The 27,837-nt window shown below is 35.5% G+C and overlaps 1 protein-coding gene across 2 annotated transcripts in view; it reads left to right on the forward strand.

Annotated features, from left to right (window-relative positions):
- KYNU (kynureninase) overlaps positions 1–27,837 on the forward strand; it is a 111,297-nt gene that overhangs the window by 29,154 nt on the left and 54,306 nt on the right. For both annotated transcript variants that reach the window (XM_014852159.3, XM_014852160.3), the window contains exons 4-8: positions 8,286–8,368; positions 16,247–16,308; positions 17,872–17,943; positions 19,148–19,222; positions 21,605–21,751. In XM_014852159.3, coding sequence (XP_014707645.2) covers positions 8,286–8,368; positions 16,247–16,308; positions 17,872–17,943; positions 19,148–19,222; positions 21,605–21,751 — 439 coding nt within the window. The remainder of the gene's footprint in view (positions 1–8,285; positions 8,369–16,246; positions 16,309–17,871; positions 17,944–19,147; positions 19,223–21,604; positions 21,752–27,837) is intronic.

A 27,837-nucleotide genomic window follows, 5' to 3' on the forward strand; every position in this document is an offset into this window, starting at 1 on the left:
TCATTCAACACCTTTTACAAGAATTTAAAAAATCACACTTGGTTGTCTAATATTTGAAAAGATGTGTAATAAAATCTTAGAAGTTTAGGGCAGAGAGGAACCTTAGGGATCATGTCATTCAATACTCTCCCCTTATTGCTGAAATAGCTAAGAATCAGTATGATCATATGGTAAATTACTGACAGAGTCAAGAGGAAAACTTAAAATATTTAAAAATTTCAATCCCTTGGGGCCAGCCCAGTGGTGTAGTGGTTAAGTTTGTGCTCTCTGCTTTGGCGGCCCAGGGTTCATGGGTTCAGATCCCGGGCACAGACCTACACATCACTCATCAAGCCATGCTGTGGAGGCAACCCACATACAAAAGAGAGGAAGACTGGCACAGATGTTAGCTCAGGGCCAATCTCCCTTACCAAAAAAATAAAATAAAATAAAAATAAATAAACATTAAAAAAAACATTAAGTCCTTCTTCTGAGTTGACACATCTAAATCATATGCAATCATTTTATTTTATTTCTTTAGTGACTAACAAGGGAGTTAATATTTAGGATTCAATTTAGCATTTTCATGATTAGCTCTTGGCTAAACTCTATCATACTAATTTTTATAAGTAAAGAAATAAAAATTGTTGAGGGGAGGCAAGAAGTTGAGTGGAGCAGAAGGTACTTCCTTCCCAAGCTGAACGTGGTTATTGAGAAGATGCTCCATTTGGACTTAGCCAAGCAGGTTCACTCCAACCATGAAGGAATCTTGAATCAGGATGTATTTTGTTCTCCATTTCTTCTGTTCTACAGCTACTCTTCTGCTTATGAAACCCTTCCCTTTCTGCTCACCTGAGCGCTTACCCTGCTTAACCTCAACCTTCTCAACCACACTGATCATCACTCCCTGAATGTCCATTGCATTAATAATCACTGCTCTAAGATAGGCCATTTACAGGAGTGTATTTTCATTAGTTGCATATTCTTAGCCATATTATAAATCCCTTAAGGAAAATAACCTCCGCTTATGTACTTCTTGTCCTTCCCTAGTAATTACTGACAAAGCTGAACTAGAAATATTTTTAAAATAGTTTAACTATTTAAAAATTTTCATATTATTTTAAAATTGTTAAATATTTAAGATAGTTAAAATAAGTAGAAATATGTTTAAAATATTTTCTGATTATTAGAATCTGAAAACTGGATACAAAGGAGGAGCCACAGCTGAAGGGCAGAAAAAAAAAAATCAGAAAGATGAAACCAAACCAGAAAAGAATTCTAAGCAAGACATTTGGCTTTCATAGCCACTCAGAATGCCTTCTCCATCTCTCTTCATTCTTCTCGCCACCGGCCTTTCCTATTGGGAACAGTACCTCTCCAAAGTTCTGTATACACTGACTGTGCTAATGATTGCTACCGTGGTTATTAGATGGCACTGCAAAGTTCTGAATTTTAATGTTTAAAGATATAAGTTCACAATTCAATGCAAGAACGATAGAGGATTTATATAATTTACTGAGTCTGTTATAACTTTATCTGCATAACTTTTATGCATAAATTGAAAAATAAAAATATGACCACATTGAGAAGCATTTTGGACTAACAGGTTTTAGTACTTAAAAAATGAGGGCCATAGTTAATAAAAATGGTTAATATTCATTTTTGGCCTTAATGTGAAAGAGAGCAGAGAATTAGATTGAAGTTGAACTTTAGATAGTGTCCTTGCCTCTTGGACATTCGTTTAGCAAGGCTGTGCATTTTCCTCCTTTAGGCATTTAAGAAAGATGCTGCCCTGTGTAAGAAATCAAATCCTTATGATTATCCTAATTTACTAAGGGACAGGTTGATTATTTTCATGACTTTAAAGTTATATTCCAGGAAAGTGCCTCCTGTTATAACACCCTTCTATTGTTAATGCCCTTCAATTTCATATTTTACCTTTTGACAATAGAAAATTACATAATAGTAAACCCTTCTACCTATTTCTCATTAGATGATTCAGGAAGGAGGTGCATTTTAATGATTTTAATGCTTCAAATAATGTCAGTTAAATTTTAAAAAAAGGCTTCTTCTGAGAAAAAGATTAGGTAGCTAGTTTATTTTGTTTTATTTAGCCTTCTTGCTTTAAGTTGTGGTGGCCCGGTCCACATCATGGCCCTGCCTGCCTGTCCATGTCGCTGGTGTTCGAGGTGCAAGTTCACAAGCCCGTTCCCTCCTGTCCCATGCCCCATCTTTGATCTCAAAAGTGTTCATTATTTCTTTGCTCCTAAACATTTAGCTTAAAATTCCACTCTGGCCTTTCCCAGCTAAGGTTCTTTCGGGAGGAAAACTTTTTCCTCTACCAATTTATGTCCTAGTGATTGAGGGCCTGCAAATTATTTGAGGACCAGCAGATTATCAGGAGACAAGTTTATTTTACAGGCACGGAGCAGCACTCCACAAGGAGTGATTCACGGAACAGCCAGGGGTAAGGGTGACAGATCGGCCAACAAAAGCGGGGAGTTTTAGGACTTCAGTAGGAAAGTACGGAAAGTTCTATTGCGCTTTTTCATCCTCATGAAAACGGACAGTATATATGCTTGCTTGCTAGAAGCCACCTGGGAAGGAGATTGATAGCAACTCAATTCACACCACCTGGTGCTAAGGGCCATCCTCTCTGAGGGTGGGTCAACGGCAGCTGTATTGTCAGGAGGCTCTGCTTAACTTTAGATAATGTTTCTTTCTTTGGTTGCTGTTTGGTTCCGTGCTTTCAGTTTAAAGTAATCTGCATGGCACTCTGGTGGGCTATAGATCCTTTCACTTCTTTTTCTGATTATTGCTTTTGTTTTATACTAAATCTCCCCCGCATAAGTTTGGTTTTCCTCTAGATCTGGGTTCTCCCATTACTGTGCTGAGTTTTATCTGATCATCTGTTCCTTATCACCTCCTCCAACCCCATCTCTGCCCTTCTCAGCTGATATCCAAGCCAGGTCAGTGCCTTCCTCTCTTCTTCACCAGAGGAAGATTTCAGGAGGGACTAGTCAAAGAGAGCTATGCAGTCGCTAAATACTGTAATACACATTGAAATTAGTTGCTTAACAGGAAAAGAAATCATATTAAAAATGTATAATTTTAACAGTACATAAAAAATTAGAGTGCTTGGACTAAGTGAGATATTGTTCTGGGATATTGTAGCAAGCTTCTGACTGGCCATCCATGACCTATAAGGTAGGAAATGACATTTAGCTCATGGTTGTCATCTTTTATGGCCAATGGCCAATTGCAGACATATTCCCTACAAATTAACCATCACTGGTCATGATGAAGCCCGATCTTATAATTCATATGGCTACCATCTTTGATTACTTATCCTAAAGGAAAGTCAAGAATAGAGGCACACTTAGAAATATTTTAGGACCCAAAACGTTTCTTCTAAAACTTCAAGTTGCTCAAGAAAAAGCTGAAAATAAAGCACTTACCTCTGTTTTTTAAAAAAATGCTTATTATTTTCAACTGTACGTAATTTCTAAAGTAGATTGATAGCACTTTGCTTTGGAGAGTATATTTGTTTTGTGAAAAGACAATACTTAGATAATATTAATAATCTCAAATAGAAAGCTTTTAGGGTGATTTGACCCACCTGATTCATAATAATTATCAGCAAAATGATGCTATAATAATAGGAAGCAACAATATCAATATGCTTGGACCCTGTGGGTATGCTAGAATGGGTAGGCAATAAGCTTAAAGAATTATTTGAGAACGTTTTATAGTAGATATTTACTAATGGCCCAGATTATTTAAAGGAGAATAACGTAGATTAATAGTCATAGTGATAAATTGGAAAGGAAAAATAGTCTTAAAGAGTACATTTTAAGTGAGAAATGTATGTTATGTCCCTAAGATATAATCACAATATTTTAAGTCTCCCTATCTGCTAGACAAATGGTTTTCTTTATTTTTCATAGGAGCAAAAACTTGCCACAGTTATGTCTTCTTAGGGATTCTTCTAAGAACTGTGACATTTTAGGTAGGATTATTTAAAGAGGAAAATGGGCCACTGAATCACATATTAGGAACAAACCATCTCGTTTGCAGACAGTGACTTACTTTAAATGGTGAAAGGTGTGCAGAAGGGCCGTGGCGAAGCAGACACTGTAGTCCCCTTCCAGTTGAGTGCTCCTTTCTTTAAAAAAAAGTGTATTTTAGGGGAGGAAAGACTTTCTCTCTATCCTCCTAGGTCCAATAGCTGGGTCTGTGAAATAAACTGAGAACAGGTAGATTAACATAGGAAAAGGCATAAAAATTTATTAATTTTTAATATTATGTGCATGAGGGCATCACAGGGCCAAAAAAAAGTGAATACCCAGAAAAGCGGTGAGATTTGAGAGCTTATATGTCGTCTAATATGGGAAGACGTAGGCTCCTTAGGGGAGTGTAAATGATTTTTAGGAAGGATGAATGGGCCCTTCAAATAGATGGGAGGTGTGACCGTTTGTGACGAACTTTGTCTGGGTGTGGTGTTGACTTCTTCTCTCCTCTCCTGTGGGAGAGTCAATCGTCCCTGGTGATGAAATTCCTGGGGTGGGGATGTGTGACAACTGAGTTCCTTTTAAAGATCTGTCTTCAGGCTGGTAAGGGGAGTTCAGAGACAGCCTCTCCCTTCATTTGTTGTTTTTCAAATGCTTTCAGCTCAAAATAAACCTTAAGCTAAAGAGGCAAATGTTAGTGTGGCTTATTCTGCTACCCTTCAATATGACTAGGAAAATACATGGTATGACATGTTACAAAGATTTTCCTGAAATCTGTGTTGGCTAATCATCCATTGGGTCACAGAAAAAAAAGTTGCGATATCATTAAGGAAGCCCGAAGTCATTTATTTACTTACTGCGGGAGCTTTTAAAAGCAGGACCACTTTGCATTTTGTAGGGTGGTTAAAGCCTAGTCCTATTTCAAAGAGAATCCACGTTTTTATTAACTTCCTAATTAGGTTTTACATCCTGACATCTAATTTTGTGAGCAAATACTGCTCCGTAGACGTCTCAGAGAACACCCCACTCGTGGCAATGATTTATGCCATGGTAGTGAGTTAACTCTCTCCCATGCACTCCTTTCCTTTCCAGCATTTGTAAAAGAAGCTTGCCACTATATTAAGCAGTTTTGAAGGAGAGCAATATAATCTTTTTCTTAACTCTAATACATATGTTTATAACTGCACTGCAATCTACATCAAGTCTTTCTAATGACAGGCCACTTTACTTTGAGTTTATTTGGATAACACTTCCTAAATACATTTCACTACCCCAGGCTAGTAGACTGGCAAAATGAAGGAGCAGACTATGTGTGTGATATTTTAAAGAGAGGGAGATGCCAAAAGCGTTGCGGGAAGAAACGCATCCTTAAAGATTATTACTACCGTGTCTACCAGAGTGAGAAGTAGGTGGCATAATATTCTGAGATATAAATTCTCTGAGGCAGAACATAGAATTTTACTACCTAAATGTAATAAGATGTATTGTGCTATCAGCAAGGCCATGGAGCTGTATGTGATTAAAATAAAAAAGGATCCAAGTATCTGCCTTTAACTACCACTTAATGATAATGATTTTTGTCTTTAGCATTTATACTGGAAGTCAAGGAAGAGGCAAGCTACAGGCGATCTAATAATAATATGAATAATAATAGCTAACAATTGCCTTTCTCTTCCTCCTTAGCTCTCATAGTCTGTCTATTCCCAAAGAAAGTTCTCTTCCTTCATCTAAGTTTATATCATAATCTAAATATTAGCTTAAAAATTGTGTTGTACATCACATGATAATGAAGAGAGTTTTAGCATTAAATTAAAGAAGACTCAGAAAAGGGGTATTATGTACCAATCTCTTTTACATGTTATTTATTTTTCACAGCAATTCTTTAAGGTACCTATTGTCATCCGTTTATTTTTACAAAAGGAGAAAATTATTAGGCCCTATAAGCTTCTAATAAGTGTATTTTCGTAACCAGCAGTGACCTGGAACTGGCTCATTACCAGGTGATGTAAGACAATTGCTAAATATTCAGGATTTTTTTTTTTTTAGGAAGATTAGCCCTGAGCTAACTGTTGCCAATCCTCCTCTTTTTTGGCGAGGAAGACTGGCCCTGAGCTAACACCCATGGCCATCTTCCTCTCTTTCATACCTGGGACACCTACCACAGTATGGCTTTTGCCAAGCCGTGCCGTGTCCGCACCCGGGATCTGATCAGCGAACCCTGTGTGGCCCAGAAGCGGAACGTGCGAGCTTAACCTCTGCGCCAATGGCCGGTCCCCAGGATTTTTGTTGATATCACGAAATTGAGCGCAATGGGGATACTCATGCCAGGAAAATTGTTACTGAGACCCAAGTGATGGGTGACAGCAAGTGAGTCTTTTTGCCCGGAGCCACCCACGCCAATAGAAGGAGACTGGGTTCAGAATAGCAGAGCAGAAACGTTTATTCTATGATTAATGAATGGAGGAGGCAGTGCTTGTGTTCTAAAACCCCTTCTCAAATGGAAGGTGAACGAGGTTTTTATGGGACGTGAAGGGGGAGTGGTCTCCCTATCATCACTTGGGAGCAGGGGCATTTGGGGCATTCTCAGAGCTCGCCTTCTTGCACACGGCACCTCCTTTTGTGCATGGCTTCTGGCGGCCGTTTGGGACCTTTCTGGTTTGGACTGGTTCTGCAGTTTGGCCATCTGGCAGTGTTCTGCCTTGGTTCCTATAAGCAAGCGCAACTTAAAAACAAAGCATTATAAGTGGAAAACGTTTTTAGGAACTTTTCTGCGTGACAAAATCAGCAAAGGCTAAAAAACAGAGCTCCTCTGCTCCAGTTCCCCTGCCCTATAGGAGAGGAAAAATAATTTTCACTCTCTATCCTTCTGAGTTCTTAGCTCAGACCCCTGTAACAAAAGACAGGTGAACCAGAGAAAAACTAACAGAAGTTTATTAACATGAATACCTCCTGTATAAAAGGGAGATAGCCAGGGAAAAATAATTCCCCGAGGTGGTTTAGAATTCAGGCTTAAATACCATCTTAATAGGGAAAGGGGAAGCGGATGAAGGCTGCTTCCAGGATATTAAATAACTTTTAGGAGAGATGAATGGGCCCTTGAAGAATACACGACAGATATGAGGTTTGTGACAAAGTCTGTGTGGGCGTGGTCTTCACTTCTAGCCTCTTCTGTGGTAGGAGTCCATTTTCCCTGGTTGACAAAATTCCTGGGAAGGAGTTTTATAACAACTGAGTTCCCTTTGAAGAATCCATCTATAGGCAGATAGGGGAGATCAGAGCAAGCCTCTCCCTGCATTTGCTGTTTTTCACGTGCCTTCAGCTCAAGATAATGAGTACATCACAGTGGCATATTTGGGGTGGAATATTCCGCTGCCCTCCGCCTCTGAGAGCAGATTTCCCAGCTCGCCACTGCCAGTCCACTGAATTCCAGAGTGTGGATTCAAACACTGTTTGCACTATACAAAAAGCACACACTCCTTTCTTCAGAGTTTACATAATTTTTGGATTCCAAAAGAATGAAGAACAATCTAATTCAGAGCTCCCTAAGATACACGTTTGTGATAGTGCACAAAGTCACTTCCACCGATCCTTTGTTTTCATTTCTTTTACATTTTTCAAATATATTTGCCTTCCTCATTTGATGGAAATTTCTTGAGAGTTGAAGTTCTCGTATGTTTTGTGTTTTTCCTTTATGCCTACTGGGATACGTGCTAGAGTGATAAAATTGAGCTGGAATATGATAGAGGAAATTGCTAGAAAATAAGTCAAGCTGTAGTGTTGGCTTTGATTATTGCCAAGTTTCATTATCTACTTAAAATGTCATCATGAGTATAGTAACATTTTATACACTTCTATTTAATTTATAGATTGTAGCTATATTTTAAATTTTAATTTATAATCATTTAATCTCCAGCCTCAAAAAATAGTATGTTTTAGTATAGATACTAGTGTGTGCTATAGTTATATAAGCATAGTGTTCAAGTAGCCTCAAAAATTTCGAAAGAAAAAAGAACATCTTAGACTCTAAAATAGAGAAAAATAATGAAATATTATATGGGTAATCTTCTCTAACCCTAACAAAAAAGACATCAAAGAAATTTAAAAATGACAAGTTAAAAAACAGAGTTCTCAAGTGTTACTTTTGGTTTTTAAAAAAGTATGCTTTCAAGTAATTGCTAAAATGTTACAAAGACTCATTTAGAAATGTCCCCTTGCTAATGCTGATATTTGAAAAATCTCACGCACATACCCACACACCCAGAAGCTAAGATTCTTTGTGTCCCTTTCCAATTCCAGGGGAGGCTATGGTCACGAGGTAGGGAAACGTCCTTGGATTACAGGAGACGAGACCATTGTAGGCCTTATGAATGACATTGTAGGTAAGTACAAAGTGAGTTTTTCCCCCCAAATTGTAAAGATATTATCATTTAGTTATAAACATTGCTTATAAAGTAAAAATCTTATTGAAGGCCATCCTGATTTTCTATTTAATCCGTACTACAACAGAGTAAGTGTACCTTTAACTGGCATTTGATTGCTGTAATGAACGTAACTGGGTTACTTGGTACAAAAATAAAAGAAAAGTTATTATTTTTTGTATATTTTGACACTAATGTTTACTCCCCAGTGAAAAACACATGCATCATATTAATTTATAATCAGACAAATTTTATAAAAATCAACTTAAATGAATTTTCTAAGATTTTATTATATGGTAAAATAAACCCTAACTTTCACATGCTAAAGGTCTAAAACATCAATCATTTTTTGGCTTATTTCGGCTTTATCCATGGTGATCTATTTAAGATTAGGCTGGGTATTGTTGAAAATATTATAGTGGATGCTGTTTTATGTTCTATAGCATGTTTCCTAAAGTGAGTTCTCTGTACTCTTGGTGGTATTCTAGATAGTTTTAGATGGTAAATGTGTTAACATTTTGAGAAAAGTTATTTATTTAATTGGGCTGAATGTTCAGCATTGCCCAAAATCTCATATAAAATTTAGGATGTTGAACAAAAAAATTAACGACATTTAGGCAATTGGAGCGGTGTTACTTGGAAATATTTGGAGGACTTAGGGAAACCTCCGCTGTTGAAATGCTTTTTCAAACTTCACTTCCTTAGAGGCAAGCATTAAAAATGTCTTTATCGCTTCGTTCCAATTGTATCTTGGCCAATAATCAGAAGACAAAATCAACTTGAGCTGGGAGAAAAATGGAATTACAGTGGGGAAAGTAAGACTTACATCCGGGAAGAATTATGGCAATTAGCAAGTGATTAAAATCTGGGGAATATCTTGTTTATTCAAAAAATAATTATTGAATCTCTGCTGTGTGTCAGGATTTGTGGTGGACACTGAGGATAAAATGATGGGTAGGAATCCTCACCACCCTTATCCCCATGGGACTCCCTGTAAAGGAAGAAATATAAAATTAATATATAAACATAGTCACACAATACGAAGAAATATAGAATTAATCAATGGGATAAGTGCTTTAAAAAAGAGGCAATTTCCAGGTAATGATGGAGACTGAACACACACATTTAAGTCCTGTTTTTTGCTGAAATCTCACTAAACAACTCTTAATGAAGTTAGAAAAAATTTAAAAAGTGTGAACCCTAAAGGACAAGTAGAATGGCAAAAGAGATGATAGTAATAATATTTTTTGGTAGTTATATGGCAGCTGGACATGTGGTAACTGTCTTTGTAAAAAACAAAAGTAAACCTAATCTCCCATTGGTGACAAAATGGAAAGTCACCTGCTTTACACTGCTGATTCTTCAAAGGATTGAGAATTACTCACAAGATGCACCTCGAGGAGCGGGAGTGAAGATAGGAATAAAAACAGGGATATTTGTTGAAAGGCTGTTTAAAATGCAGTTAGAATATTGACTTCTGCATTTTTATAAGATAACAGATTAAATACAAACTGAAAATGCTCCTTTCTATTCAAAACACGGAAAAATGATAGAAAAAAAATTAGATTAAGAAACATGTAGCAATACTAAAAAAAATTAAACAGAAATCTCTATAGACCAGAAATATAGCCATTGCTGAAGAAAGGAGCAGTTGGAAGCTGGGAAGCACAGTATTTTCAGGGCAGCACATGGAGCCAGGCTGAGGGTGTAGGGCCTGAGTCCAGGCCACTCACAGGAAGCCCCAGGGTGAAACTGCACAGCTGTCAATGCCTGGGGCTGGTACCCAAGGCCAGAATCTTTATCAACTGAGCAGGTAAAGATGAAAACCGAGCGTGTCCTTCTATACCAGGCAGGTTCTTGGGAACACAGAGCATGCGATCAGGCCATCAGCCTTATCTGGATGAGTGTATATTCTGACGGAGGAAATCACCAGAACATTCCTGGGTTACGTTTAAAGGTGTATTAAATCGTTGTTTCATAATGCTTTTATTTGTGTTCATTTTTTAGAAACAAATTATATTTATTCAAATGTCAAAGAAAAAACCTGAAAAACATCCTGAATTAATTTGACCTGAGCATACATGTTATCCTTAGCTGTGGATTGTTTTTTTCTTTACTAGTTTTGCTTTCAAAACATAAACTGTGTTTTCATCCTCTTATTTTGTGCTTAATATTTATCATCTTCTAACAGAGTTGGGATGTTTATATACAGGCCAGGGAAGTGGTAAGGTGAGGTTAGTGAGTGAGATTTATTTAGGAAGCCAATAAATCCTGCAAAAAGATTTCCTTTGACCCTTTAAAAGTTTATAGCTCTATTGCAACTTATTAAATGTGCAAGTGTTTTGTTGCTCAGCAAATACCTCTGTGTCGCAATGATCACTGAAATTTCAAACCAGCCACCTCTCATTATCATTACTAAGGAAAATGAAAAAAAAAAAGACTAAATGTCAAATCAATTTAGAAAAGTAAAAGGACTATACTTATTAAATTTTTTTAAAGAATATTTATCAACTCTAGCTTTAAAGATTTTTGTGTGTCTTTGAAATACCATACAAAGTTATAACACATATGGGATAAACTTCATTTCTTCTTCTGTGTTTTTGTGCTTGAATGTTGTATTAACTAAATTACACACATTTGGTTGTAATAATAAGGGATGTAAAAGATAAAAATTATCCCTTGAAATAGGCTTACTCACTTCTGTAGACAGGAAATTCAATAAATATATATTGTTTATTATATATATATATATATCTTCCCAAAGTCTCAAGCCTTACATGACAAATGCATTGTCATAGTTCATTTGAAATATTGTCAGTGAATGAAGGTGATATTTAGTTTAATGATTATTTGATTAATTTATTTATTTTAAGTTGTGATGATGTGAATTGTTTTTTTTTCTTTTTCTTTCTTTTTTTGGTGAGGAAGATTGGCCCTGAGCTAACATCTGTTGCCAATCTTCCTCTTCTTTTTTTTTCTCCTCTCCCCAAAGCCCCAGTACATAGTTGTACATCCTAGTTGTAAGTCATTCTAGTTCCTCCATGTGGGATGCTGCCACAGCATGGCTTGATGAGCGGTCCGTAGGTATGGACTCAAGATCCAAATCGGCGAACCCCAGGCCACTGAAGTGGAGTGCACAAACTTAACCATTTGCCACAGGGCCAGCCCCTGATTATTTTATTAAATGTCTCTTTTGTTCTCTGTAATTCATGTTTTATTAGGAGAAATATTTCTACCACTTTTTTCTTAACCAAAAGAATACAAATTGACAGCGTCTGCAAAGTGTATTATGAGCAATATTTTAAAAGCTTGATTTCTTTTTTAATTTCAGTAACTATTATCCCCCAAATTTCTATGCTTTTATATTTGTGTATATCAGAGAAATTGTTCTTAAGTTGAGTTGAAAAATTAATGTTTGCTCTGTTTGCTTTAGTAGGAGCAGATTTTTTAAGAAGGTGTTTGTATGTGTGTTTGTGTTTATCTTGTTTGTTATAAATCCCAGGCAGATTCCCGTTTTGCTTCAGTTACTAGGAAGTTCTGAGAAAATTTGAAGTAGCAAAAACATTTAACAGCTTCTAATTTGTTTCTCATCTGCATATATTGTACTCTATTTCTACTTTTTGTCATCCTTCCTCACATTGTAATATAAGAAACTTCAAATCCTCTTTGGAAGTGATGCTGTATAAATTAGAAAATAATTAAAATAATCATATGGTAACTACAGGAAGGAGCAGCAGAAGTCAAATTTATTTTTGCTACTTACTAGGCTATCTAAATTTGTCATGAGCAAACAGACAAGTTGAATATTTGGGGCTATAATTGAATTTTCTATGTCCTTAAAACCACAGCCTTTATTTCACCATAAAATTTCTCAAAAAGGAGTAACAGGAGGATAATAAAAATTATTGTGTGTACAAATTGATGGAATGGATAGAGAGGAGGAAGAGACAATGAGCAATCATATTTATTCTTAGACATAGAAAAGCATTTCAATTTCAGATGAGAAGAAAAACTATTAATAAAACATTTTATATAGTGCCAACAATTCTGCAAAACATGGACTAACTTTCCCTTATAATTAATGTCATATTATCAAGATACTAGAAATAGAACTGCTGAAGAATATTATTAGTATTATTATTAAGCCTACTTTTCCCTGGGTACATAAAAATCACAAAGGACTACATACATGAATTTCAGCTTATAAAAATGTGGTAATGTGAACATAAATTTGCTTTATGAAACTTCTGGTTGACCCGCAGAAAAGCAATAATCCCTGGAAACTCTCTCCAAACAGTTACGAATCCTCAACCATGCACTGGCTTCCTCTAGAGGCCACCGACATTTGCTGCTTGAAAAACAGAGTGGAAAGTTTTCGGACGTAGCCTAACTACAATCCTTACAACTAAATCCACCACAATATTTGCATCTGCTTAATAAAATATACAGAGCATGGTATGGCAGTTATGAGATCCATTGGGAACCCTCTTATCAAACACTAAGGAACTTGGGGCCCTGTTATCTTCACTTTGCAAAATATTTGAAATTAAATTAGGATTAGAAAGATGCAGAAGGATGTTGATAATGAACATGGACTTCCATTATTTGACTTATAGGGACCAAATGTAAACAATGCTTCCAAATCTAATCTTGAACAAAGATTTTAATTATTTTTTTTAAGAGAAGATAAGATTCTATTTCCTGCTTCCTACCTGTGAGACTTCAGGCAAGTTAATTCATCTCTTTGGATGTCAGTTTCCTCGTTGATAAAAATGGAAAATCAAGTAGATACTTTATCGGATTACTGTGGAGACTATAGGAGACAATACAAGTCACATATTTAGAAGCCTTGACACATTGCAAGGGCTCAATACAGATTAGTGTACCAGGCATTGAGATCAGAAGGCAATGCTTGCATTTAACTAAGGTTCACCTTCTGGTAAGGCAAAATATTATGTTCAATAAGTAAACAAGCAGGAAAGCACCCTTCAAACGAGAACCCTGCGTCACATCCATCTCAGATGAAGTGATTCAAATGTTGACATTTATTGCGGTGAATCGTGGATGATCTCCTTCAGTAGAGACTCTTCCAAACCTGAGAAGCTTTCAGGAAGTTTTCGAAACAATTTGCTCCCCAATACTTGTAGTTCTTGATGTTTCAACATTAATTCAAAACGAGCTCTTAGGAAAAAGAAAAAGAACAAAGAAAAGCAATTTTAAAGAATTTCTGTAAAAAAAAGATTTAATTTCTTATGGAATGCAGATGGTACTGGACTATCTTAGAAGAACATATGTTGATTTCAGACATACAATTTGAACCAAAAGAGAGAGGTCAATTGGGTAAATTTTCCTATGAAAATACACTAAAAATCAGTCTGATCTGTTGCCCTTTGATGTTAAGAACACTTGATTCTTTCCTGCCCTTAGGCTATATTTGGAATAAACATTTCTGTTAATGTTCTGAAACTTTAATATTTGTGCCATCCTCAGATACGTGTGTGGGCACGCACACATGTTAAATGGCCTGACCGGCCTTGACAAAGTTCAGTAGCAGGTGAGGAGAGCATTTTGTGAAGCTCATGGTTCAATTTAAAGTGTTTCAGGTGAGAGAATCTTCGTGCGTGCGAGCAGACAAATTATTCACGTCAGCGAGGGGTTAGTTACAAAGAATTGATCCAAGTGTTAGTATGCCATTAAAAGTGAGGGGACACAATGCCAAGTGTCTGTCTAGATTAATTCAGCCCAGCACATCTGTTCATCACATTCCAGGCAAGAAAAATGTGATCCAAAATGAACACTGTATTGTTTGCAGGACTAAAATTTCCGAGGAATCTAGTCATTTTAATCAAGATGCAATCATTAAGCAAAAACAGAATGCCTGACATTCTATGGAAACTCTCCCTATCTTCCTGACTCTTCCATTTCTTTGCTTTCATTTGTGATAACTAATTTTTGAATTCTTTTCTTCTTTTGTTTCCTTCTCATTAAAGTCCTTCAAGTGCTTCCCTTTCTGCTAATTCTGCTCTCTCTTTATATTATTACTCCCCCGTTTCCACTCTCCCTGCCAAAATATTTTTTATTGAAATAAATGGTTTTCAGAAAAGGTGCATGTAAACAGCTAACAGGAAGGTAAGGATAATATCAGATTAGGTATCTTAGATAATGTTTTGTTTTAAAAACAACAGAAAAATTCATACCATAATACAAAGGCACAAATATAATAAAGCTGGCTGCACTTCCTTTATTGTATGTCAAAAACATTTTCATACTGTAGGAGAGGGCATCTGCCACTGTATATGACGTAAGTTTATCACATTCATATCTATCTAGTATGTTTAAGAGAAACTTTATTTCGCAATAGGAATGTGAAGTGAGATTGTTCCTATTGCCCCTGGACTTCAGATACAATCAACTTAGAGTGACCAGGATACATTTTTAACACTCACCACTTATTTACCAACCACGCATATCAAATGGGGAAATCCTCTGCTAAATGTAGCAAGAAGTTTTTCTTGACTAGATGAAGACACAGGTCCTTCCTGAAATGACTGTGTTGAAATATAAATTCCTAAGTTACACGCTTAATCCCAGTGGCCTCCTTTCAAGTGAATTTATGCTGGAATCTATCTATTAATTAGATTAGTTATTCCTCTTACTGGCCATTCTCTTAAAAGAGGACTCTATCAGAAGTATCTCTTTGGATACAAAATGTAGGACTTGTATTATACATTTTCTCTAATCCTAGTCCAGTCTTACAAACATTAAAGCTCATAACTCGTTTTTCTCATTGATGGTAAAGAGACACCCTTCCTATGACACAGATCTAATTGCCTTTAAGAGACATCATAAGAGGGGGCTGCCCCATGGCGCAGCAGTTAAGTGCGCTCGTTCCACTTCAGGGGCCCAGGGTTCACCAGTTCGGACCCCGGGTGCGGACATGGCACCACTTGGCAAACCATGCTGTGGTAGGCGTCCCACATATAAAATAGAGGAAGATGGGCATGGGTGTTAGCTCAGAGCCAGTCTTCCTCAGCAAAAAGAGGAGGCTTGGCAGTGGATGTTAGCTCAGGGCTAATCTTCCTCAAAAAAAAAAAAAAAAAGAGAGACATGATAAGAACTAAAAATAGGGAAAGTGTTATTATTGTCTCTGGATCTATTTTAAGTGCCAAAACCCTTGTTAATAGGAATTAGATATGATTACGATTGTGTAGTGGATATCTTAATTTTGCCTGTGTTCTCCATCAGACAATGCATATCTGTATTAATTATCTTGTATCAGTGTGTATGAATAAAGCCCAGAGCTCTTTAGCTCTTTGTATTTTGCTTCCTGGCTCTTTTGTCTTATAAACTCTTATATATCTCACTGTAATAACAGTGAATTATGTTTGGCAAAAAAGCCCTCTTTTATGAAAGCTGCATTTGAATTTGACATTAGAAAGAACCAGCTTTAAAAATGTGATTGGCCTTCATTTCTTTTTAGATTCCTTTTAGAGATACACTTACCTCGAAAATGTGCTCTGTGGGAATTTGACAAACCAGCTGATAATGGGATAAATCATTTTTAGTTTACAGGAAAAAGGAAATGCTTCATTATTTTGTTGTTATTATTTACTATATCAAAAAGGAAATATAATTTTTAGCTAGCTATGTGCATGTGAGTCCAGATATTGTTTGATAAAATGCGTCAAGTGGGAAAACTTCCATTTCTTTGAGATGACACATCAAATATGCCCTTATCTCTAAAAACATTAAGGATGAAGTGAAACCTCCTGACTTCGTTTTTCCATGTGTCTTTAGAACTGATAGAAAAATCTAAATTATGATATATTTATTTTGCAGGAGCCAACGAGAAGGAAATAGGCCTAATGAATGGTTTGACTGTTAATTTACATCTTCTACTGGTAAGTTTCCTTTCCCATCAATGTTTAGTATACACTCATTTACAGAATCTGACATTTTTCTATCTTTAATTCATGAGCATCTGGTGGTTTGCTTATTTAAAAATAAGTTGTGAGGTTATTTATTTTTTACCAGGAAATGCTGGACCATAATGGAATGGCTTCTTCATAATTATGGAAGAGTCGACGCTTGGAAAGAGCTTTAGAAAAATGAATAGCTCTTATCTCAGAACCTAAGGAATAAGAGTCACAGTGGGTGAACAGCAAAAGTGCTTTCAAGGCCACAAAACCATCATGTACAAATGCTAGCAAACACTGAGTTTTTCAGAGAAACAGTTTTTCAATATGCCAGAATGTAGTAGGGTGAGATTATTGATCAGTAGTTTTTGTAGATTAATTTTTAAGGAGTAGGTTAAAAAAATTAGAAACTAAAACTAAATTGGAGAAAAGAGATCTAGTATCTTAAATAATTACTGTGTTCAAAGTGCTTCTTATGTCCTAAGTATGTAATAAATATGTAAACCTTAAATTCTCAACTATATTCTTGATTTGGAATAATATGCCTTTCGTAATTGCTTGATGCTTTGAAAAATTATTTCATTTTTTAAGTGAGTTATTGAAAACATGCCTACATGACCAAGATGCACGAGAAGATGTTAATATTTTATTTTAATAAAATGGAGAAATGATTATTAAATATGCCTGAAAGAGCATGCTTGTGGAGTATGTTAAGTAAGATGGTAAACAGCAGGTTTTAAGTTCAGACATCCCTAAGTTTGACTCCCAGCTAAGCTACTTAATGGCTGTTTGACTTTGGAACGCAGGTTTTGGCATTTCTAAATCTTGATTTTCTTCTCTGTAAAAATGCAGACAATAATACCTACCTCATAGGTATGCACAAGTATAAAATGTGGTACCATGTGAATATTGCTTTAGCACCCTGACCAATGATCAACACCCAATTAACAGTAGCGATCATTTCCATTGTTATTATCGTCAGTCAGTATTTATTCTCCAGGAACTCTGAGGAGCAATGAAAGGGCCTCCCGGAACTAACAAGCTACTTCTTCCTGGTGCCTCTAGAAATGTCAAATGTTTCATGAGGGATAGGTACTTTTCGTTGGACCTAAAATAATATTTCATAAAGTAATAAAACAGTGGAAATATTATATACTCAAAACCAAGTCAGCAGTGAATAAGACATACATACAACATGATAGTTCAGTCTCACAATACAAGAATTACTATTAAATGCATTTGGAAGATAACTTGTCAATTAAAATTTAAGTTTGAGAATTTGATTTTATCATATTCACATTTTCCCCCAAGTTTGCATTTCCATTGACAAATGTAATTTGTATTGACAAAAGAGCCAATATCCTCTTCCTCTTTATAGTGCATTGGAAGCAAGGCTAATTGGAAAAGTTACCCTTGAAACACGTCTAAATGTTTAATTAATTAATGCCTTTAAAATGCTGGAGATTGTAAAATGAAAGTGTGGTGTAAAATGAACAAATGTATAAATTGTGCATTAACACTTTTCTCAATAAATCAATTTCATTGCAGTTATCGTTTTTTAAGCCTACGCCAAAACGGTATAAAATTCTTCTAGAAGCCAAAGCCTTCCCTTCAGATCACGTAAGGATTTTTCAAATTGTATTTATATTCTTTGTACTCTTCTAGAGGAGCATATCATTTGCCTGACTTGAATGTTTACTCACTAGTCTTTTCCAAGTAACCTTATAATAAAAAGATCTGACAAATGCTTTTGATTTAGGCATTTTTAATAGATTGTAGCTTTATTTCTTTTGTTCAAGTAAAACATGTGTTAAGGGAGGAAAGGATTGAATAGGAACATTGATTTATTAGTCTTTTTAAAGACATTGAGCAAACCACTGGTCTAAATCAAGTGCAGTTATAAATGTTTTATTAATTCTTGTTGCTGTTTTATTTTCTAAAATCAAATCGATACATAACTCAGTGCTTAACCCTTTAGCTACATGGAATAGGAATATAAACTTTTATTTGTGCATTTGTTTCCATTGCATGCTAGCATAATTATTGGTGCATTATTATAGACAAAAATATTTATTAAAGATTAAAAATAATTCTTGTCGTTCACTAAAAAAATCTTGCTACTTTATCAGCAATTTAGTTAAGAAATCTGATTGTTCCAGACACCTACACAAATAAAAGTATATTGCTATTTCCGTTTTAGGGCTAAAGAAACTTGATTTGTGCCTTTGTGTTATCACCATTAACTATTCTAGCCTGCATCTTGTAATTTTAAGTCATTTAATTATGTACAAATTAATAGCCATTATCTTACTAAAAAGGATCAAAATCCTAATATCTTTAAAAAATTGAACGTCCCTGTAATTGCTTGTCCCCATCCATATCTTGTACTCTAAATAAAGGGAGCTTTTTGATGTTCTTTCCTTTTACTAGCTGACCCTTTCTAAGGTAAGCCACTTCTTTATCCTATTTTCAAGCATATCACATCCATGCTGCTCACTTTGGTTATTTTGTAAACTCTGGTTTTGACTTAGATCGGGTGATTTAATATCTTATTCAAAAATCTCTTGTAATTCCCTAAAGTGTGGTTGACCCCTGTGTTTCCATTCAGCTCAGTATTTAGTGTTTCATGGGATGTTCTGATTCCTGCACGTAAATTATATTAAACAGCTCTTCTCTGATGTATTCTGTTTAGTCCCTTTTAACTTTGACCTTGGATTTGTTATAATTATATGCTCTTATTGTTATTTTATCACTTCCTTTCCAAGTTATTTCAATGCACTTCTGTGCACTGGACTTGCTTTAATAAATCATCCTTCTTTTCCAGTATGCTATTGAATCACAGCTTCAACTGCATGGACTTCCCATTGAGGAAAGTATGCGGATTATAAAGCCAAGAGAGGTATATGAGAAAGAGAAAGAAATATTCATCATGCTTCTGTTTAGTATTGATTTTTTCTTCATTTTCCTCAAAAGTTTATTGTCTTCATTACTTTAATGGAAATTTCAAGGAAGTATAAAAGACCTATTCTTCTGTTACTGTTAGGTCATTTTGCTTGAAAGGGAGAATTAACTCAGAAGTGTATTTATTTTAGTTTTTCAAGGGGTAGTCACATTACAAGCAAACTATTTTTCTATTAATGCCACTGGAATCTGCCATATTCTTCAATGGGATGAGAGGGATGACAAATTGCATATATTACTTTCAAATTCAAATGCCGTTACCTTTGGATACCATTAAATGATGTTAAAGACTAGTGATATTTGTTGAAATTGAATGATGCCTATCTTTTATGTCTCCTTTTAATTTAAGCATCAAATGTTTCCTTTTTTTATGGACTAGGGTGTAGAAAGGGATGTGGTGTAGCGGGCAAAGCTTGGGCTTTACAGCCTGGCTGGTATATCCCAGAGAAACCTCAGAGTCACCAACTTACTGGGTAAAGGATTCGGGAAAGATACTTTATCTCTCTGAGATTCCTTCATATTTAAACAGCTAACAAAGGAAACACCTAATCAAGCTTGACCTTATGTTCCAGATCTAAAATACTGTGCGCTTTACATTAATAAAGATATAAAGATAAGTTGTACAGACTTTCACATATAAACCCTGCAGCTTGTGTAATTGGGCACCAAGAGATCCACACAGAATAAATTTTAGGTTTCACAAATGATGTTCCCAGGCTATTAAACCAATGTTTGAACAAAGTATTATTTCTCAATACTTTGAGAAATTAAAATCTACTCCGTTCACTTCTGTTTGCCAACATGTAATAAATTAATGGAATAAAAAGTTTTCACACCTGTGAGAGGATATCTGGTTTCATAGGTCATAATTGCTAATATAATATAATATAATATAATATAATATAATATAAATTGCTAATTTCCAGCAAAAATGAATATAGCCTAATATAACACAAGTTTTAATGTTAAAAGTGACAGGTATTGTGGAGCCTCATGAGTGAGTCATAATCTTGGGAGCACTCTTTAGCATTACTAGATTAGAGCAAGTCAACATGAGAGAGGACCATAACCTATCATTAAGGAATAGATTTCTTATTCGCACAGTACTGATTCTTTAAAGAAAAAAATTAAGCATTAGTATATGTGTACTTTCCTTACTCGTTTTTGGAAATTATGGTGAATAAACCATATTAGATTCTTCTAAGAAAAAAGAGTTTTGGATTATCTTGTCATTAATTTTACTTAGAAATTTTCTTAGAATTACTGAAATCCTCTTAATATACAAAGTTCGTGTCACTTAATAATTCCGAGATTTCAATATCAATACTGTTTTTATAGATTCTCATTTGTAAACAAGTTCCAGGCTTCTAGTAGAAACTAGAGTATGTATTATATTTGTGTTATATACAATATATATCTAAGATGGGGCACAGTAATTGGCAAATAGTAAGAATTACCAAAACTTAAAAATAACTGAAGGAAAATTTATAAATACCTCAATGAGCTTCCCCCAGATATTAATGGAGTTAATGATGCTTTGACCTCAAAATCATGTCAGATTTAGCACTGGAGGAAATTCATGAAGATTTCATAAGTAAGAATTGTTAGGATACAAATAGATACTTCATATTTAGCCGATTTCTTTTTACTCAAATTATTTGCAAGACCAAATCTAGATTTATTCACAATTTTCACTAAGTAAAATCATTAGTCTTAGGTAAGGAGATGTAGAGAAAAGCAACCTTAATAATTGAGTTTTATTAATATTTTTCTTCATGTTTGAGTCTTAACCTTGGATTGGTGTGGAGGAGATTTTACTGAAGTTAATAGAAGATATTGGTTAGGTTATACTCAGATGAAAGATATATAAGTGGTTTTTTCTGCAAAAGATAACATGATATTAGATTGATAAGTGAAATAATGATTTCTAATAAATTTCTCTTGCCATTTAATATTTCATGGACTTCTTGTACTTTCTGGTATTTTATTGGATGGGAATGGGGAGGAAACAATTTATAGACATGCAAATAGTACAGATTAATTGAAAAACTGAAGAATAAATCAAGGAAGTAGGGTTTTGCAAGGGTTTACACTTTATAATCCTCTTCTTACTATTTTATTATCATCTTAATAATAACAAAAAGCAGCTCAAATGCTGCTCTTTTGCCAGATTTTTGAAGATCATTAATCTCGAAAAGGAATTTATCTTTGATTTTTCCTGTGGTAGGAAGGAGTTCATGGTGAATTTTAGACTGGGAAGTAAGAAGTGACAAATTTATTACTGTGGATATGATGTAACTTGTGCCCAACTTGACTTTAGGGGGAAGAAACCTTGAGAATAGAGGATATCCTTGAAGTAATTGACAAGGAAGGAGACTCGATTGCAGTAATTCTGTTCAGCGGGCTGCATTTTTATACTGGACAGCTCTTTAATATACCTGCCATCACCAAAGCCGGACAAGCAAAGGTATGCTCATTATTTTCTCCTTCCCGCCTCACCCCAAACCTCACCCTACTGAGGACTACTGTAACTGCACTTCTGGTGAAATACCTTTGTTTGTGTCTATGTAAAAGTATTTAAAGAGCTACAAAAAAAGTCAGTTTTACATAAAAGGACATCTATACTCTTTTTTGCTTTAGGCATCTCTATTTAAACCTCTTTGTCACTTCTGTGGTCTCACCTCCTTACTAGCATCTGCTCTCCCAGTGTTTGCCTCTAGTCAGCGGGACTGATGAGCTTCCTGCAGGTGATGTCATTGGTACCGAGCTGCTCAGTCGGCAGGAAGCAGACAGCATACTTAGGATAGTAACTGCATGCTAGGACCGTTAGAAACTCAGCTCTGGTGGTTTGTCATACTGTAACGCATTCTAAATATAATCCAGTTCTCACTTAACCCTAAATACCCTAAGAAGAAGGAGAGATCACAGAATAAAAGTTTATCAGTAGGTCAGGTTTTACAGTTTACTTTGAGGAAGCCACCTTGTTTCTAAGAATCTTGTGAAATTATTATACTGCCTCTACGAGAGTTTTTCCCCACATATTACTAAATCACACTTAAATTGTTTACTATTTTGAAATCATGTCTTTATGTTTGTGTTTGTAAAAAAGTGTTTTTAGTATTTGTTTGCCTGAAAAAAGAAATCAAATGAAGAACATTCAAGAGTTACAATTTGTGTTTAAAATTCTTAAATAACAGTTATATTTGATTCAGCAATCAAGTCATGCATTTAAAAAGGTGACAATCGAATTTTATTCTGAACATTAATAAGTTATGGAATTAATATATGTGTGAGGTCTAGTTAATATATTCAGTTATTGAAGCTAATGAATGGAACTAATGAAAAGAAATTTAGTACCGTTATCAGCAGTCTCTAGGAATTTCCAGTCTCAACTTCCAACTGGTTTGATGGATAACTGTGAAAGTGGTGCATTACAAAAGATATAAAGATAATGTCTTCTTAATTTAGGTATTAAATGTTAAGCACCAAAATAAAGGGAAGCCAGTACAAAATCATATTTTAAAATGTTATGCATGTAATCAGCAATCCCTGGTCCCCTTGGTATACATGCACGTCTCATTAACCTTCATAGGAATGAGGCAGGAACACAGAGAAGAAAGAATTTAAGTTTTGGAGGCACACAGTCCCAGGTTCCAATCTTGGTTAGGTCATTTAATTGTTGTATGGCCTTGGGCAAGTTACTTGACTTTTCTGAGTGTCTGTTTTCAGAAGTGTTAATTTGGAATAACAGGACCCACTTCCTAAATTCAGCATTCAGAATGAAGAGTTTGCACACCTGCTGCTATTAAGTGATGTTTCCAGTGTCTTCAACAAATCCGAATTTTTGGAAGGTGGCTCAGATATATATTTTCTTTTTGTTTCCCCTTAAAAAACAAAATAAATGTGTTTACTTAGGTGTTATGTATAATTCTCATTCGTGACTACTTTGGTTGCTAAAACCATTCTCAGTATTTTGCAGGCTTTGATTCACTTAGAAAAAGTGCCTACCAAGTGAAACTCTCATTGAGCTTTCAGTCAAATAAAGGAAGGTAGGAATGAGCAGCTTCATCTAAATGTAACTGCACAGAAGTGATGGATACTATGGGAGTGCAATGGTGATATAGCAGAGTTCAATTTATCCATTCTCAAAATTATTCTAACAAACATTTATACTCTTGCTAGACAATTCCCCCCCATTCTTAGTGGAGGTTGAGAAGTTCTTTAAAACATAGAGGTACATAGCTCTCTTGAGGAGTCTGTGAAGATAAAGCTGAACAGAGAGACTGAGAGAAAATTAAAGATGCCAATCAAGAAAGAGTCAGGAAAACCTAGAGGGAAAAAAGGTGTAAAAGAGCTACTGTTCGGAATGGCTAAGTGAGATAAAAAAGGGGAAGGTTCCCAGAAATGACGTATGGTAGGAATCAAAAATGATGTTGAGATGGAGCAATGAAAGTTAACAAGAGTAGATTTTGAAGTAAAAACTTCAAAATCATGTGAAAGGGAAGTGGGGACATGAATTTTGAAAAATACACTAATTAAAGAAATGTATATATTTATATATGCATATATTTATATGTAAAGAGCATAAATTATAAGTAAGTGGCTTGAGTTATTTTGAAGCCTTATAACCATCATCCACATCAAGAAACTTCTAGAATGTATATAACACTCAGAATCCTCAGTAGTGTCTTCTCCCAAATACTGCCTGTTACCTCCCATCTAAAAGTTCCACTCTTCTGACTTCTAATCATATGTATTAGCTGTGTCCATCTTTGAACTTTATATAAGTGGGTTAATATATATTCCTTTGTGTCTGTCTTATTTGTTCACTGCCGTGTTTGTGAGATTCAATCATGTTGGATTTAGCAATAGTTTTGTTTGTTTTTCTTTTCATTTCAATATATTATTACAATGTATGAAATAGATAATTTATTTTTCTCCATTCTAATCAGGATAGATATTGGGTTTTATTTCCATATGAGGGCGATTACAATAAATGCTACTCTGAACATTCTTAGAAATTTCTTCTCATAGTCATTCATACCCATTTTTATTAATATATACCTGGAACTAGAATTCTTGGCACATAAGTTAATGTATGTTCAATTTTAAACAATAATGTCAACTTTCCAAAGATTTGTATCTATTTGGCATCTACTGCCACCAGCATGTTTGAGCATTTCTGTTGCTCTACGTCTGTCTTTACCAATAGCCTATCTGATTAGTTTGAAATGGTCAGGCACTGTGGTTTTAATTTGCACTTCCCTGACTGTGGATGAAGTTAAGGATCTTTCAAATGTATATTAGCCTCTGAGTATCTTCTTTTATGAAATGCTTGTGCAAGTGTCTTGCCCAATTTTCCCTTTGGTTTTCTGTGTTGTTATTTGATGTAGATGGTATAGAAATTGATTTTGAAGAAGAGAGAAAATAAAAATTTTTAGTGATCATCTAAGAGGAAAAATAAATTAATTAATAAAAGAACAATTGATAGCATGGCTTTGATTCACATAATGAATGTAAGATGCTAAGGCTTTTCCTTATTGAGGAGAAGACTTGAGATGGTGACAAGTGGGGGGGGGCTGAGGAAAATTAAACATGGGGTCAGGTTGGAGGACCCACTTATAGGGGAATGCCAGCATATGAAAGAGACATCAGTTTGAAGATAGATTTTCATTTTTCTCACTGAAGCCATCTACTTTATTTTATATTATTGGCCAACCCCTCATTTTGGAGCTCTGTGTTACTTCCGTATTTCTATGCTTTTCATATTTTATTACTCATTTCTACTAATCATTTCTTCTTTTCTACACCCACTGAATGTTCTCCACTGTCCTTTGAGTTACTATCCCTAGAGATTTTAACCACTGCCATGATTTAGCTCTCGCTGCCAAGTGAAAGCAATAGGCTGCTCGCACACTGGAAAATCATTATTTATGCCCATCTGCCTATTACACCTGGAAGTCCTATGTGCATCTTGAGATTGGTACACTCCAGATTTCTTTCCCCCAAAAATGACCCTATTGTTTCATGCCACCATCCTTCTAGACCTTTAGACTCAACTCTGACACTTTCCTGTTCTTTCTCTTTTCAACTAATTACTTCTTCATTCCACCCTCTCAGGGTTAGTCTTTCCTTTAATATTCCTGAACCAATTATGAAGATTTTCAGCTACAAGATCCCAGTGAAAAATTAGGGATTTCTTTTTCTCACCATGGAAGACTTGAGGCAGGAGGCTGCTGGGATGCACCCGACAGCAGAGTAATGTCTGATTGGCATTTCCAGAGCGCTCTCAGATTTTTCTCAGGCTTCTCACATCATGGTCACAAGTCAGAAGACAGTTGTCCCAAATCCAGCTAATCACAGTTCTATTTAAGGCAGAGAGAAGGAAGACGGGAGAAGCAGCAGTGCAGCTTCATCTGTCCCTTAATCCAAAGTGTAAAATCTCTCCCAGAAAAGCCTAGCAGATTCCTGCTTATGATTCATCGCCTTCTGAAGTGGCAACTTCAAAAGAGCATGAGCAAAGAAATTTTTAGTCTTTACGGCCCTGTAGTAGAGAGAAGCTGAGAAGAAGGGGATGGGAAGGGATTGGGTTTAACTAATCCATAGTTCTTACATCTCCCAATGACATCCCCACGGAGCATCATTGTTTCTAACCTGTTTCCCTCTTCTCTCTTCCATTCTTCCTTAATTTTTTCCTTTTGTTTCTTCCTTCCTTTCTTTCTTTCTTACTTTTTTTTTGGAAGATTAGCCCTGAAACAGTATCTGCTGCCAATCCTCCTTTTTGTGCTGAGGAAGACTGGCCCTGAGCTAACATCTGTGCCCATCTTCCTCTACTTTATACATGGGACGCCTACCACAGCATGGCTTCCCAAGTGGTACCATGTCCACATCTGGGATCCCAACCGGCAAACCCCGGGCCACCAAAGCAGCACGTGTGCACTTAACCACTGTGCCACCAGGCTGGCCCCACTTTCTTGCTTTTTATTTTCTTTTTCATCTCATTTCACAAAAGCATTTGAAAACAATATATGGAAAATTAATTAAGCAACATAATGAAATGTAAAGAGAGAGAAATAAAGCTAATCTCTCTGGATCATCTGGACAAATAGATAAACTGCCCACAAATTATAATTTCTCAACTTGGATTATGATAAGAAATAGGTAACAAATAGAATTATTTTCAATAGAAACTCTTGATGTGTTAGGTAGACTAGGTCTTGGTAACAAATAAATAGAACTATAAACGCCCACACTGGGATAGATGTTTATGTCTTGCTCATGCAGCACCTGGTGATCAGCTTGCTCCCAGGCAGTGATTCAGGATTCTAGTGATTCAAGGTTGTGTCCTATGGTTTTCATATACTAGAGCCTCTGTCTGGATTCAGCCTAAAGAACAAGATAAAGGGATGTGAAAAGGCATGCTAACTTCTTAAAAGCATTAGCTTAGCAATGGCAAAATTTATTTCCACTTATATTCCATTGACTAACACCCGGCCATTTCTGGGGAATGAAATATAGTTGTATGCTCAAGAAGAACAGCTCTTAGTTTTGCCACACCTGCAACTCAGGTATTTTGTGTTTTTGATGGAGTAGGATACTTATTCTGGGATGCAGGGTAGCATTTGCGTTAATAAAATGGTTAGATAGTGGAGACAGAGTCAGACCTGGTCTTGAACTCATGTCTCGCCATTAGTTTCTAGCATAGTATGATTGGCTTAATTCACTTACCAATGTAACTTAATTTCTCCACTTAACAAGTGGGGAAGGTAATGGTGCCTACTTCATAGGTTTGTTCAAAAGAGAGTTAAAGAAGATAGTATTCCTAAAATACTTAGTGCATGGTAAGTATTCAGTAAATATTAACAATTATTAGTATAGAAAAAAAGACACATTGGAATGTCCAACCTACCAGAAACAGAAATAATGCATCCTTAGACACAAAGCGAAATATTCAGAATTTTAAACTAAAGACTCTCACTGGGTGCTTCCACGCTAGACTAGCAAATAAAATAGTAATCTAAGCAGTGTGGTTAAGACTCAAGAGACTAGACTGAAATTTTAAAAGGTTGGGTAATGGACTAATAAAAATTTTAATAATCTTATTCCTAAAAAATTCAGTGCCAACTATTTATACTCCACCTCCTCTCTCCAATGCCACATCAAACAGCCTATGGCACACTGGGACTCATAGTGCCTGGCAGACAGTGGGGACCAAATAAATGTTTGTTGAATGAATGATTGATTCCTTTATTTATCACATCTTTTACACTGTTTTACTCTACCTATATGGATGCTGGAATGTTACCTTTCTTTTAACTTACTGAAAACTGAAACGCAAAGGATGGCTAAAAAGAAGACTAAATTTTGCAAAGTTGCACTTTGTTTTATTAGCGTCTATCTTGCCATGTGGCACTCTCTACTGATATGAGTACGAACATCTCTTAGACCCAACCATAAGCTGCTTAAATTATTAATTAATAATAATCACAATCATAGCTCAAACAATTTGAAGAAAAAATGAATTAATTTTGGATCCAGAGTAACATAACACAA

This window comes from Equus asinus, chromosome 4, assembly GCF_041296235.1.
Source record: "Equus asinus isolate D_3611 breed Donkey chromosome 4, EquAss-T2T_v2, whole genome shotgun sequence".
In the NCBI taxonomy this organism is placed as follows: domain Eukaryota; kingdom Metazoa; phylum Chordata; class Mammalia; order Perissodactyla; family Equidae; genus Equus; species Equus asinus.